The sequence below is a fragment of the Heterocephalus glaber genome, unplaced genomic scaffold, assembly GCF_053883595.1.
Source record: "Heterocephalus glaber isolate CG9 unplaced genomic scaffold, H.glaber_assembly_v1.0 deba00001805, whole genome shotgun sequence".
In the NCBI taxonomy this organism is placed as follows: Eukaryota; Metazoa; Chordata; class Mammalia; order Rodentia; family Bathyergidae; genus Heterocephalus; species Heterocephalus glaber.
This window is the reverse complement of record NW_028258480.1, coordinates 905603-920033: the sequence shown is the minus strand read 5'-3', so window position 1 is coordinate 920033 and position 14431 is coordinate 905603. Positions and strand designations below refer to the sequence as shown.

Genomic DNA, 14431 nt, shown 5'->3' with positions numbered 1-14431 from the left:
AATATCAACTGACTCCTGCCATATGGTAAATATGGAGCTCCCTGTTTCTACATAAATTCATCTGGTAGAGTCAAACAAACATCAGGTCTAGAATACATGAGTTATTTGAGTTATTTGAGTTGTTTGAGTTACTTGAATTATTTGCTTGTTGGTTTATTTCACTTTATTTTTGGAATTTATGCCATGATTTTCCCCTTGTGGTGTGCCTTCAAGGCAAGTAATATTAGGTGTGTCACTCTGTGCCAGCGAACACTTTTCTGCTAAGTCTTTAAAAATAGATCTTTCGTGGTGAATTTAAAATGATTTTATTTCTTTAAATCTGAACAACTCTTAAACACTTTGTCAATCATTATGTTAATGTAGAAAGTACAAGACTTTCATAAATATATGATATCCATTCAATTAGTACTTTAGGAAGAGATTTAGAGGATACATTCCTTTGAAACTAATATTTGCACAACCTTAAGCAAATTTTCAGTACTCTACCCATTTCATACTGTTTACTTATTCAACAAAATTTGCTCACAAAACATCAAAGTCAAATATTTGAAGGAGAACCACTCAATCCATACTTTCTGTTTGCAAGACCTCAAAAAAGCCAAAAGGATGAATTTTGCTAAAATCTAGTACTGCAATGAGGCAAGCAACATATTGCAGAATTTAAAATACCCCAGTATCATTGAGTCTAAATAGGATATATCACAAGGGAATAACAATGATGATGATGAAAGAGTGGTTTGCCGGATATTTTGTTATTACAAGAATAACTTGTCAAAATTAATTGAAATACAGAAATGCATACAAACATATACAAGTGAGGACTGGTAAATCACAATAAAGTAAACAAGATGACCTTCATGCTTGTGGTCGTATGGTCTGCATCACTTTCCTGAAGGCTTCTTTGACATCTTTGTTTCTCAAACTGTAGATGAGAGGGTTGAGCAGGGGGTTGATGATGGTGTAGAAGAGAGCAGCCACTTTGTCCCTCTCCAGGGAGTAGCTGGAACTTGGGGTTGAGTACACAAAGAGCAGGGAGCCATAGAATAGGGTGACAGAGACCAGGTGGGAAGCACAGGTGGAGAAAGCCTTGCGCCTGCCTGAGGCTGAGCGGATCCTCAGGATAGCCAGGAGGATTTTGAAATAGGAAATGAGGATGACAAGAAGACAGGAGAGGACAGTGAAGCCCACCAGACTGGAAAGGACTTTCACAGAGACGCGGGTATCTGTACAGGATATTTTGATCAATGGCAGCACATCACAAAAAATGTGGTTAATGATGTTTTGACCACAGAAGCTCAGCCGGAAAGTGTTGGCAGTGTGGGCCATGGCATTCAGCAGCCCTCCTGTGTAGGAGCCAGCAATAAGGCCAGTGCAGAGAGTGGTGGACATGATACCTGAATACAGGAGTGGGCTACCAATTGCCATGTAGCGGTCGTAGGCCATGGCTGATAACAGATAGCACTCAGTATAAGCAGCAAAGCAGGAGAAGAAGAACTGAGCCCCACACCCTGCCAAGGAAATGCGTTTATCTTCAGAGAAACAATTGGCCAGGATTTTGGGGGTGTACACGGAGGTATACCAGAAGTCCAAAAAAGACAGGCTGCCAATGAAAAAGTACATAGGTGTGTGCAGCCGGGGGTCAATCCGGATTAAGACAACCAGGGTCAAGTTTCCTGCCATGGTTGCTAAATAGAGCATGAGAAATATTGCAAATATGATTAGCTGCCAGTGTGGGTCTGCTGAGATGCCCAACAAGATGAACTCCGTCAGGGCCGTGTGATTTCCCAGGTCCATGTCTGCCAAGGGGAAATCCTGTTTGTCCTGTGGCAAAGAAAAAAGAACTCAATGATGCTTTTGATTACACAATGTGAACAACATGTCACCAACTTAACAATTATGAGCAGGTGTATGGACTCCTCCTCCTTACTGTGTAGAAGTATTGGACTTCAATCTGTAACTTTGGAAGACAATTAGAGTTGGAATCAGAATTTGGTTTTAAAACTAGAGCTTTCAGGCATTAATTGTTTAATTCCGGGCCAGCTTCTTATCAACAGGTGAGAAAGAGAAAACTCAGATATATCACCAATCAATTCCTAAGCAGTGAATGGCTGAGTAAAAGTGACACAGATTAAATACTCCACCCAATTCTTTATTATTATTATTTTTTTCGTACCAGGGATGGAACTCGGGTGCTTGCACTTGCGAGGCAGACAGTGGAACCACGGAGCTAAATCCCGGCCAGCCCAATCTTGATGTATTGTTTGTACTCTTACAATTTCAGTCTCCTTCTGTAATTTAATGAAAACCAGTGTGTCAAGCATTTTGCTGACTTTTTTAATGAATACCAATGTGGGACATGTATACACAGATGAAACAAAATTGAGAGCCCAGAAATCAATGCTCACAACTAATTTAACCTTCTGACCATGCAACAGGTCACCCAGAATACACATGGGAACATCTGTTCTATATATATTTTTTTTGAAAACTGGATATACTCATGCAAAGGAATGAAATTTGATCCCTATTTCAAATCACTCAAACTTTAATTTGCCTAAATATATATCTGTGTGTATCTCCATCTCTGTGTCAGTCTACATCTTACCTATAATATCAATCTGTAAACATTAGGGAAAACACATAAAAGAAAACTTCCTATACTCATCTGAAGGGGTTTTTATATGACACTAAAATAAGAAACAGTGAACAATGGGTGAAAAACAAACATCTGCTACTACATCATACTTTTCTGAAGTTTGAAAAAGGAGTGACAGGCCTAGAAGTGCAGCTCATTGGCCTTGGATTGAGGAGTTAGAACAGCTCTGGTGTTCATCATCTGTGTGATTTTAGGAGAGCCGTCTCCTCCCAGGAACACAATTCACACATGTACACAGTTTTTGTTCCTTTTGCAAGAACTGAGCTTTTTTGATTTTAATTTGTCAACATGTCCTGCAGAATCCACAACAGCACAATACAGTGTGGCACAGCATATTAAAAAACCTCTATAGATGCATGTAGCATTGCACACATGGGAATTTATTGTCATTTGGTTTGAAATCAGAGATGAAAAATACCAAAGATGCATGGCTGCATTCGTGTATCCACCTGAAAACTTACATTCTCATTCTTGCTTCAAAAAAACCCACAAAAAAACATAAACACCAAAATTCTGCAAGCTGGAGCAAATGCTCTAAACCCTTGTAGTCTATAATTTCTACTGCACAAGTAATTAATGGCACTTAAATTTTGAGAATCATGCTTCTTTGGGAATATTATGAAAAAAGCATGCAATTCTCCTCTTAATGAAAATGTATATGTACACAGAATTTTAGATATTTCGCAAACTCCCCAAATCTATCCATGGATTTCCTGGATATGATTCTTTGGTTAAACCTTCTAAAGCTGAGAGAAACCTAAGATGCTCGCCAGTCGTAACATTCGACAGGAAGTTTTAATTAACTTACAGTGCTTAAAACTGAATTCCTAGTCTTCATTTCCAAAGAAAAAATGATGTATCTGTTCATCTGCTACATCAATTATTGAAATCACACCAATTCATTTTCTCAAGCCAAAACTTGGGACTCTACCTATGCTCTTCCTGTCCTCGCTGCTCTGCAGTCATCCAGGAAATTCCTTTGCCCCTACCTTGCACACTTGTCCTGAGTCTGACCACTTCTCTCCACCTGCACTGCTCCCAGTCTGGTCTACACCACTGTCTTCACTTGGTGAGAGTATTGCAGTAGACACTCCTTGGTCCCGGTCCTTGTTCCAGGAAGAGTCTGCTACTGTACAGCCCTGAGTGCAATGCTCCCACCATGAAGGATGAGGGAGGAGGATCATTCCCATATTTAAAACCTTGCAAAACTTCTAATTTATTGTAAAGAAGAATCAAATGCTGCACAATGGCCAAGAAGGCACTTGCGGCTTAGCCTGGGTTCTCAACCCTCACACTCAGATCCCTTGCAGTGTTTTGCAGCTCCACTGACTTTCTTATAGCACTAGGAAGAGCCAAACTCTGCCCCTTTATCCAGTCATTGACTCTTCCTTCTCCTGAAAGGTTATTCTCCTAATGTTTGCCTGTTGCCTCCACTCATCTCCTTTACAACTTCTTCAAATGTCATTGTTTGGTGAAAGGCCATCCTAATAACATTTTGTAAGCCATGTTAACTCCCCTTGACTTTCCAGTTCTTTATTCTCTGTCCACACTGCTGTTTCCCTCACATCTATAGTCATTTTCCAAATCTTGCTTATTGAATTCTCTATCCATCCTCACCATAATACTACATTGCTAGGGCTGAGTGAGTTTTCTGTTTGGTTTTGTGCTGTAGGCCAGCATGTACAGCAGTTCCTTGAAATGAAGTTTCACTTCATAAGTATTTCTGGAATGAATGGATAAATAATTTCCTTATTATTTGAAGTGGCTTTTCCAAAGTATTGTTCATGACTACCTTAGCTCAAACTATTCAGTCCATAATCTACCAGAAAATACACTTCCTATGCACAGTTTTCTATGACACCAATACAATGGAAAAAACATATTCCAGTCCTCAATCCAGCTGGCATTTTTGATTAGTACATATTTGTAGTGCATAACGATTACATGTATCAGGGACAGTTGGCAAACGTACGTGATATTTCTGAATTCTTTTATGAAATGAAACAATTGGCATTAAAAATGCCTGAGCTCACCATGCTGTAACCTCCTGTAGGGAGAAAGGGCATCCAGAGAAGCAGCTCAATCCCAGCCCTTCCCTGCTCTCTTCACAGGAGCACTCAAAGTTCTCTGGAAATACTGGGGTATCTGGCAGGTGAAAATGAGTCCTGAGAAATGGAAACATTCCCTGCAGGTGTGAGAAGCACAGAGCAGAGCAATTAGAGTCAAAAGCAAACCAAGGCTCTTGGCCTGTTGATTTCTCCATGGCGTCAGTAGACATCCGTGGTCTAGCACAACTATCTGAGTAAATTTTAAATTGTAGACAATGCCAGATGCACCATAGGATGAAATCTGAGATCTAGTTCAGAAGGGTGTGTTTCTGTGTGCATGCCTGTGTGTGCTTACCATAGCAATGATCCATTCAGAGCCACACCAGACCCTCTCTCACTTTAGACTGCAGAGCCTGGTGCCAGGTGCTTACCTGTGGTCTGGAAGCCCAGGTCCTGGAAGCAACACTCTCTTCCTATGCTCTGGTGACAGGCACGCTTTTGTTGGACCTGATATACGCAGGTTTGCAAGGGCCCATTCGGACCACTCCCATACAGCAGCACAGGAGCATGCACCACAGGTCTCCAAAGACTGCCCTAGACTCCATCTGGAATTAGAAGTTGATGTGTGAAGTAGGATGTGATGCAATGAGGAAGGGTTGGTTAAAAGTGGGTCTGATGGATCTAACTCAGAATGTAACAGTGAAGTGAATCTGATAATAGAAATTCTTCTAATTTGAATTTTCAAAACTGAACCCCTGTGGTTCATATTATTTGTCATATGTTTCTCCCCCCCCCCACCCCGGTTCTGGGAAACATTTCTTTGTTTTGTATATTAGGAGATTCCCATCCATCCTTGTTTTTATGGGCTGAATTACAATCCCCCACATTCAACCTGAGGAGGTCACATGTAGCTCACAAAATGCCACTGTGTTTAGAGACAGAACCTTTAAAGTGTGACAAAGTTAACATGAGTTGACTATGGTGGACACAAGTAAAATATGTAAGTTTTCATACAAGAGTGGGGAGTATTCAGACAAAGAAAGCACCACTGATTAAGTAGGAACCCAGTGAAAATGATGGCATGATTAAGCAACAGGGCCATGACCCAGGAGAGGCCACGTGAGTGATGGGCTCTGGTGCTCCTCAAACTGTGACTTTTAACTTGCAGACTTGCAAGGAAGTGAATTCCTATTCTCTAAGGCACTCAGGGTTGGCATTTCTATGGCAGGTTTAGCAAACAAAAACACATGGTTACCAGTATTAGGGCTGTGTATGTTGACAGGACCTCATGCTCTATATGTAAAAAAGCACTTAAAGTTAGAAAATGGGGTACACCACAGTGTAATATCCTCTACCTTTCATTTATGCATACAGATAACTGAAGAAGGAAATGTGGTCTTTGCTTCTTAGTTTATAGAAACAATTCTTTCATTCAGTAAAGACAACTGCTATAAATCTTCTCAAAAATAGATTTGTAGAGATTTTTGAAATCTTTCTCCCCACTTTTCTGATGCTCTTTTACAGTGATCTGAGGGGAGAGTGGACAGAGAGTCCAGAATGGCTTGGGGAGCTGCCCGCTGCCCTTATTAATCAGGTCAAGGAGACTCTGAGAGGCCTGGCCATGTGTGCTATCCAGCTGAGGGGCTTGTCCTACTCAGCTTATATTTTTGAATTACAAGGAAAAACCCCTGTATTTTTAATACAAAATAATGAAAGAATAACCGACTGTCTCCCTGGTCTCCGGAAACCACTGAGGAGGTGCAGGGGAGCTGAGCTGAGATTCCCGCCCTCAGTGTCACCCTGAGGAACTCTGCTACAGTACTATACTTGGCCATGTGAGGCCGGTCAGGGCACAGGCCCTGCTGGGAGGCCAGTGAGCAGTGCCACGTGTGCAGTAGAGCAGTGTCTGTCCTGGAGGACACTGAAGACAGTCGCCACCTGGAGGGCAGCACTTCTGGTCAAGAGGAAGTGCTGTGGAGGCTCAGAAGGAGAAAAGGGAACGGGGCTTGTAGGGAACGTTGGAAGCTGTGGGTCCTGCATGGGGAACAGTGTTTGTGCACAATGTGGGAAAGAGCTTGGATGAGCTCCCTGAGGAGGTTCAGGGCCAGGAGGAGAGCACTGTTGGAGTTTGTGCTAATTGTGTCATGTAAATTTTCCATGTATTTTGCTACTTGACATTCCCGGGTATTCCAAGCCTGGATTCTGTCCTCAGGGCTACTGATATGTACACGTAAATCCCCTTGCACCTAGCCAGGTACCACTTTTCACAGTCAGTCTAACAAGTCCAAAGCCAGAATCTCCAGTGTCTTACTTCAGCTAAGCCTCACCCTCACCACACCAATGTGTCCCCTGCCTGTATCACCCAGGGCCAGGGACCTGACAGGGAGAGTCACCCCTATGGCCTAGCGCCTTTGGAGAGGAATCAGCTTGCCCAACTCAACACCTGCTCCTGTTTACCTACCCTGCCAAGCCCATTCCCTCACACAGAAACCACAGAAAGACTGGGGATTTGGGCCCCTTCTTTTACTAGTCTTGTACGGTGCATTTTCTCTGGGGAAATGTGGGTAATGAAGTTCTTTTCAGGACCATGTTTCCCTATCCATCACTAAACTAAAATGTGTCCTGGGTACATATCAAATCAGAGCCAATCCTTGACCCATTTTCATATGCTTGAGACTTGAGGTGTGTGGCAAAAGGTTCTGTGCTCGGGAGGACAGCACAGCACGCACTGCCCTTTGTGGGTCACTCTATGGAGCTCTCATGTTGACCTCTGCCCCTGGTCCAGGCTCATCGATCTCACCTCCAACACTTCAGTTCTAGGATGGAGCTCTGGACTGCAGACCACCATTGTCAAGCTCCCCCTCTATGTTACACCTCCACAGGAGTGCTTCAAGGTCTAGGTCATTTTGGGGAAACCCAAGCAGGTCTGAAAAGTAACGATCAGGCTGAGACTTATTTCCTAAGAATAAAATTACCAGTAATGAGTTAGAATGGAGAAAAAGGAAGAAAACATTTTCATCATTAGCCAGGCATTATATGGATTTTTGAGGATAAGTTATATTCATTCATCATAAAGATTTTGAGGCAGACACTTGCTGTGAACTAAGTTGCTAAATCATGCTCCCCATTAGTTTGTTGAAGACTAACCCTGATGAGATTATATTGAAAGGAGATAGTTAAGGTTAAAGAGAATGCAGTAAGAAACTGGGCATCTGAGTTAGAATCTCCCTAGTTTGTAAAGCACTGGAACTTGCTTGGCTATACTTGTGCTTATGTTTCTGGTGAGGGACATACATGTAAACATGATCAAGATGTTCTGTTGAAAAACAGAAAATGATGAGTGTCACCTAGTTATGAATCATTGGAAAACATTTTTCATTTTGCTTACTTGCTCTTAATTTTAGGAAATAATAAATCAGTCAAATCTTTTGTCAATATGAGTGGACACATTGATGCTTAGATTCTCGTGGATGGAGAGATTACTCGAAGAGGTGGCAATTCCAGATGTGCAATATTACCTGACAGGCTGGAGACCTGGGAGAACCCCGCAGCTCTGGGTACCCCACCATGGGTACAAAGTCTGGCCTCCTCCATGGGATGAGGTGCCTTTTATCTGCTTTATCTGTGAGGCTTTGAACTCATTAATTTTCTTTTTTATACTTGCCTTGCCAAATAAATTTCTATGGAACTTGTCTAGGAGGGAGTCCAATAATTTTGTTCATGTACACAATGGCTGGTTGTTGAGTTCCAGTGAGCAATGGAATGAAATATAGACCAGATCTCCTCCTCCCTCTCCACCAGCCTCCATCACTAAGTGATTTCTGCATTTCCACGTAGAGCATTTTCATCTCTCTCTCTCTCTCTCTCTGTCTATATATATATATATATATATATATATGCATATATGTATATATAATGTGTCTGATATGCACATGTAGATAGACATAAAGAAAATATTGTATGGATTATACTTTATTGTAATAAAGTCTTGTGGAGATGATAATATATCTGCATATCAGTTAATTTCATAATGTAGAAAGAGTTGCCAACTGGTACTTTCCTAGTTATGAGGTACTAAGCAGAGGGCTGTCACAGGGCAGAAACATTTTTACTTGGGCAAATAAAACCAAGAGGAAGGCTCAGTCTTCTTATTTCTTGTGACCTAGAAGACCAAACAAGATATCTTCTAATCAGAAATACATTAAATGTGTCAACCTTTGGGGTGGGAGAGGGAAGTTACCATATGAGTCTGAGGTTGGGAGGGACTAGAGATTTCTCATAGAGTCACGATTAAACCACAAAAAGTAATCTTTCTCTGATTGAATTTCTACCTAGAGAAGGAGAAGTGGACCAGCTCCCACGGGTCCAGTTTTCGTACCTCTCGCCTTTATAAGAGTCCTTCATATGTTGAAGAACAATCAGGAGACACAGGCGTTGGCCTTCATTTCTGACTTTCATGGTAATGGCTTCTGGACCCTGAGATCTGACTTTCTTGTCTGGAGCTGCTTAAATTTTATCACTGTGATGTCCCTGGCAATCCTAATGTGGATTAGGCTCTTCGTCTCTGGCTTTCCATTACTCATTCCTTTACTGAGAGCTTGTTTAGGAGCATGAGCACCAGCTAATTGGATGGAGGCCATGCTCTGTAAATGTCTCAGTGGTGGTGCACTCTGTGTAAGTCCCAGTGCAGAGGGGCCCAGGGGCTTTTCCTGAGACTCAGAGAAGTACTCTTTTGCTTTACACAATATATTTCCTTCATTTCTTTGCAGAACTCAATTACAAACCTACAGAGAGTCCAAGCAAAGTCCATCTTAGCAACTTAAACAGGCTGCTTCTTTCCCTCACATCCATTTTGCTCAATTAGATTCCCATTTCCCCAAGGCTAATCATTCCCTAAGGAGGCTCTTTGGCACTATGTGTAAATATGAAGTTATGGGCCCACACTTGTGCCTTTCTTCATATTCCCTGCAATAATGAAGATTAGAATAAATACTCAGCTTAAAATCACCTATAGAAATCTGTATGTGTCACTCATACAGAAAATAAGCCACCAAAATCACTTTACAAAATCGCCAGAGTAATGATATTAGATAAAAACTTTGAGGGTTATCAAAACAGACGTGTGGTAGATGAACTATAAACAGCAGAAATTAGTGACCAGAATAATAATTCATTTATCGGCATTAGGTAAGTCTGCTCCTACAGGTGCTAGAAGGAAAACTGAGCATTTAAACTAAGCAAGCCCAATAACATATAATTATTCCTGAGAGAAAAGGAATTACTCCTGCACAGTTGGATTAGGGAATGTGTTTAAATCTAATCATGCTGCTAGACACATTTTTCACCTTTTCTGCCCAGAAAGTGATTGTTGCCGTAAGACTGGTGAGATCTTCTCTCAACTCAGAAAGATGTACAAGGCAGAGACTGAGAAAATTAATTTATGTAGATTGAAAGCAGAAAGCAGCATTTACTGTAGAGTGAAAGCAGAAAACCAGTACAAAATCAAAGGCCTAGAGCACTACAGCATCTGCTGCGAGTCCCTGTGAGAAAGCCAGAGGGTTGGCACTGGAAGACTGAAGAGTGTGTGGTGGATAGCAGGAGAGTCTGAGCTGGAAGCCTGAAGAAATTGGAGATGAACATCCGAAAGTGAAGACTAAGCCCAAGAGCTGTGAGGAAGAAACAAGATGGTGGACTCCCTCCTCATTTCCTTCTTGTTCCATCCAGGCTACAGGTCCATTGGTTGGAGCCCCAGGGTGGGTCTTCCCTCTTCAGTTTGTGGTTTCCAAGTCAGTCATCTGGACACACCCAGAACTGAGCTCCACTAATCCCATAGGTGTTTCTTAATCCACTCAAGTTGACACCACATTGAACTCTCACACTTCAGGTTTCTATTACTCTGACAAATACTTGAGATAATTGTGTTATGAAGAGAGAAAGGTTACTTTGGTTCACAGCTGTAGAGGTTTCAGTCCATGTCTGTCTGGCCCTGTTGCTTTGGGCTTCAGCATGGCAGCGGTGGATCGTGGCTCCTCACCTCGTGGACAGGAAGTGAAAGAGAGAGAGAGACTCCATAGGCTCCACACCTCTAGAGACGCAAATGTCTCCCACTAAACCGGATCCCTCAGAATTTCCAACACCTCCCAATGACACCTGCCTGGGCACCAAGCATGGAACATCGGAGCCTTTGGGGACACTCCAGAGCCAGCTGCAGGGATAAATAACTCCAAATTCGATTTTAGAAATTCAAAACTGTAAACAATGAAGGAAGGGAAAGAAGCATCAAATCTTTATATGACCTTATCAGATAAGTTTTAGCCTACTTCATTGAAATCTGATCCTGATTTCTCAACCTAGTCCTACACTGGGATTTATAATAAATGTGCAAAGGACCCTGCCTAGCATCTGAGGCGACCACTTCCTCTGTGGTGATGGGAGAAGATCTTCCCATCATCTTCTTAAGCACAGGGTGCTTCTCACTTCTTTCTCATGGGCCTTGAGTGCTTGCCCACTTGAAGCTGGGAAGAGGGAAAGGGAATTTTTCTCCCATTGTCCAATGTATTTCCATTTAGTTTTTCTTTGATTTTAATCCACAAATACTTATATATAATTATGGGGTGCAGTGGGATTTTGTATATGACAGATGAATTAAATTAGGCTAATTATTATATCCAGCACCTCCTGTTTTATCATTTCTTTGTAGTAAGAATGAACACTTCAAATCTCTGCTTTAGCCATTTTGAAACGCATATTATTGTTTACTACAGGCAATGTGCTGTGCATTACAGCATCAGAATTTGCTCTCCCTGTCTACATAGTCTCTGCACCCTTTCACTGATATGTGGTCTTTTCCCACCACCCACCCCCACCTCAGCCTGTGCTCATTACCATTCTACATTCTGCTTCTGTTTGTTCTACATTCCATATATCAGTGAGGTCATACAGGATTTGTCTTCCTGCGCATTTCTTGTTTTACTTATCATAAAACCTTCCATGGATACCCATTTGTCACAAACGATTTTTTTTTTTGCTTTTAAGAACTTTGGAGTACACTCTCATGTATACATAACATTTCTTTGTTCAATCACCCTTTCATGGATGCTTCGTTTTAGTCGATATCTTGGATATTGAGTGTAAAGCTGCAATGAGCACAGAGTGAAGTTTATTTTTTTTCTGCATAGTGATTTCAGTCCTTTGGGATATATAACCAGAAGTAGAATTGCTGAATCATAATTCTATTTTTGATCTTGAAAGTATCCTCCTTACTGTTTTCCAATGTGGCTCCACTAATTTATTTTCTTTCTAGTGGTGTACACATGTTCCCTTTGCTCTACACCTTCCCCAACATTAACTTTCATTTTTCAAATCAGAATCATTCTAAGGTGCATAATGTGATATTTCATTGTGCTTTTAATCCATATTTCACTGATGATTAGTGTTGTCGAACTAGTTTTTGTACTTGCTGGTCATTAACATGCTTTCTTCTGCAAAATGTCTCTTAAAGGTGTTTGTCCATCTTACTAGCACTATTCGTTTTCTTGTTACAGTAGATAATTGAACCAACTCATTTCCTAGTTTACCTTTGTCTTATCAACTAGTTTTATTTTACTACTAACTTTGAGCATTAACTGAAATTATCCTTACATTTTAAAATTATGTATCTCTGCCTTCTTGAAAAAAGGCTTCCTTAAATAAAGATGAGTTCTATCATCCTCACTGCTCTATCCCAGGTTTGAGGACAGCACATAGTGGGGAAGAAGTAGTTGGTGAGAAAAAAATGCATAAATTCACCCAACAACATTCAGCATTCCTGAGTGATGACTATACTGAGGCTCAGAAAACACTTCTTGCATGCACAAAGTAGGCAAGACACCTGGCGAGTGTTGGCCATATCTCCTGGGTTCAGTACTGACACGCCCTCCCTTGATTTCAGTTGAGGAATCAAGTTCTGCACTCATCTAAACTCCATATTAGCCTGTATTTTTCTGGGCAGTGTTAGAGACAGTAGACTGCTTCAGGAATTTAGCAGGCTGGATTTTAAAAATAGGTTTTAAAAGAAAAGATTAATTTTCATCAATTAGAAACAGGAACACTGTTTCTTTGTATTAGTTCATTTATTTTGTTCTAATAATCAGACTACAATGTAAAGTATATAATACAGTTTCTATTTTGTAGTAATACAATTTTTTAAAATTTAAATTCTATTTTGGTACATTTTAGGTATACAATACATTTACATTTATCACTGGGTGCTTAGACCTGTACATGAAGTATCTTGGTTCTTATTTTTTCCCCATTCCCTGTGCTCCCTTCACCCCCTCCACCCTTCCCTATTTACAAAGAGTCTGTTTCCAATTTTTACTTTTCTCACAATTTTTCCTTTCCCTTCTTTCCTTTCTCCTTTTTCTCCCATGGACACATATAATAATACCGTTTTTGAGAAACAGAATGCAGATCTATTTTGCAAAAAGGAAGAATATGAAATATTCCTGGGAATCCTTAAGGTTCTCATTTTATTTGATTCTCTCCCCTACCATTGATTCAATTTCTTCTTTCTGTTTTGAGTATTATGAGAAAACATATGTAACATTGTGTGGATTGTAGAGAGTAATAGGTTCCACCCCAATTCTTCTTGTCAAACACTAAGTGCTGAGGTAAGAAGGAATGTAAGAAAAGTTTTGATCAAAAAATGCAAGAATTAGAAAACCAAGGCAGGGGGAATTTCAGAAATAATGCAGAGGATGAGTAACTAGCATCAGGCCTGCTTTATTTATCTCAATGACAAAGTTTTAATCTCTGAGCTGTAAACTTCTCCACTGTAACATATAATTGATATCTTTAAATTGTAATGCAATGAAGAGTATCAAATACAATATCAACTGACTCCTGCCATATGGTAAATATGGAGCTCCCTGTTTCTACATAAATTCATCTGGTAGAGTCAAACAAACATCAGGTCTAGAATACATGAGTTATTTGAGTTATTTGAGTTGTTTGAGTTACTTGAATTATTTGCTTGTTGGTTTATTTCACTTTATTTTTGGAATTTATGCCATGATTTTCCCCTTGTGGTGTGCCTTCAAGGCAAGTAATATTAGGTGTGTCACTCTGTGCCAGCGAACACTTTTCTGCTAAGTCTTTAAAAATAGATCTTTCGTGGTGAATTTAAAATGATTTTATTTCTTTAAATCTGAACAACTCTTAAACACTTTGTCAATCATTATGTTAATGTAGAAAGTACAAGACTTTCATAAATATATTATATCCATTCAATTAGTACTTTAGAAAGAGATTTAGAGGATACATTTCACTGAAACTAATATTTGCACAACCTTAAGCAAATTTTCAGTACTCTATCTACCCATTTCATACTGTTTACTTATTCAACAAAATTTGCTCACAAAACATCAAAGTCAAATATTTGAAGGAGAACCACTCAATCCATACTTTCTGTTTGCAAGACCTCAAAAAAGCCAAAAGGATGAATTTTGCTAAAATCTAGTACTGCAATGAGGCAAGCAACATATTGCAGAATTTAAGATACACCAGTATTGAGTCTAATTAGTATGTATCACAAGAGAATAATAACAATGATGATGACGAAAGAGTGGCTTGTTGTATATTTTGTTATTACAAGCATAACTTGTCAAAATTAAGTGAAACACTGAAATGCATACAAATATCTACAAGTCAGGACTGGTAAATCACAATAAATTATACAAGATGACCT

At 40.2% G+C, this 14431-nt stretch overlaps 1 protein-coding gene across 1 annotated transcript; it reads right to left on the bottom strand.

The window, feature by feature from the left end:
- Window positions 1–782: 782 nt before the first annotated feature.
- Window positions 783–1811, bottom strand: LOC147820737 (olfactory receptor 9G4-like). The gene has a single exon (XM_087203601.1). It carries the CDS (start codon window positions 1792–1794, stop codon window positions 856–858), a length of 939 nt encoding a protein of 312 aa, XP_087059727.1. The 5' UTR covers window positions 1795–1811; the 3' UTR covers window positions 783–855.
- Between the last annotated feature and the right edge of the window lie 12620 nt (window positions 1812–14431).

Excerpts from the sequence above, each read along its gene's own strand:
- LOC147820737 (XM_087203601.1), bottom strand. The coding sequence starts at position 1,794 with ATGGACCTGGGAAATCACACGGCCCTGACGGAGTTCATCTTGTTGGGC.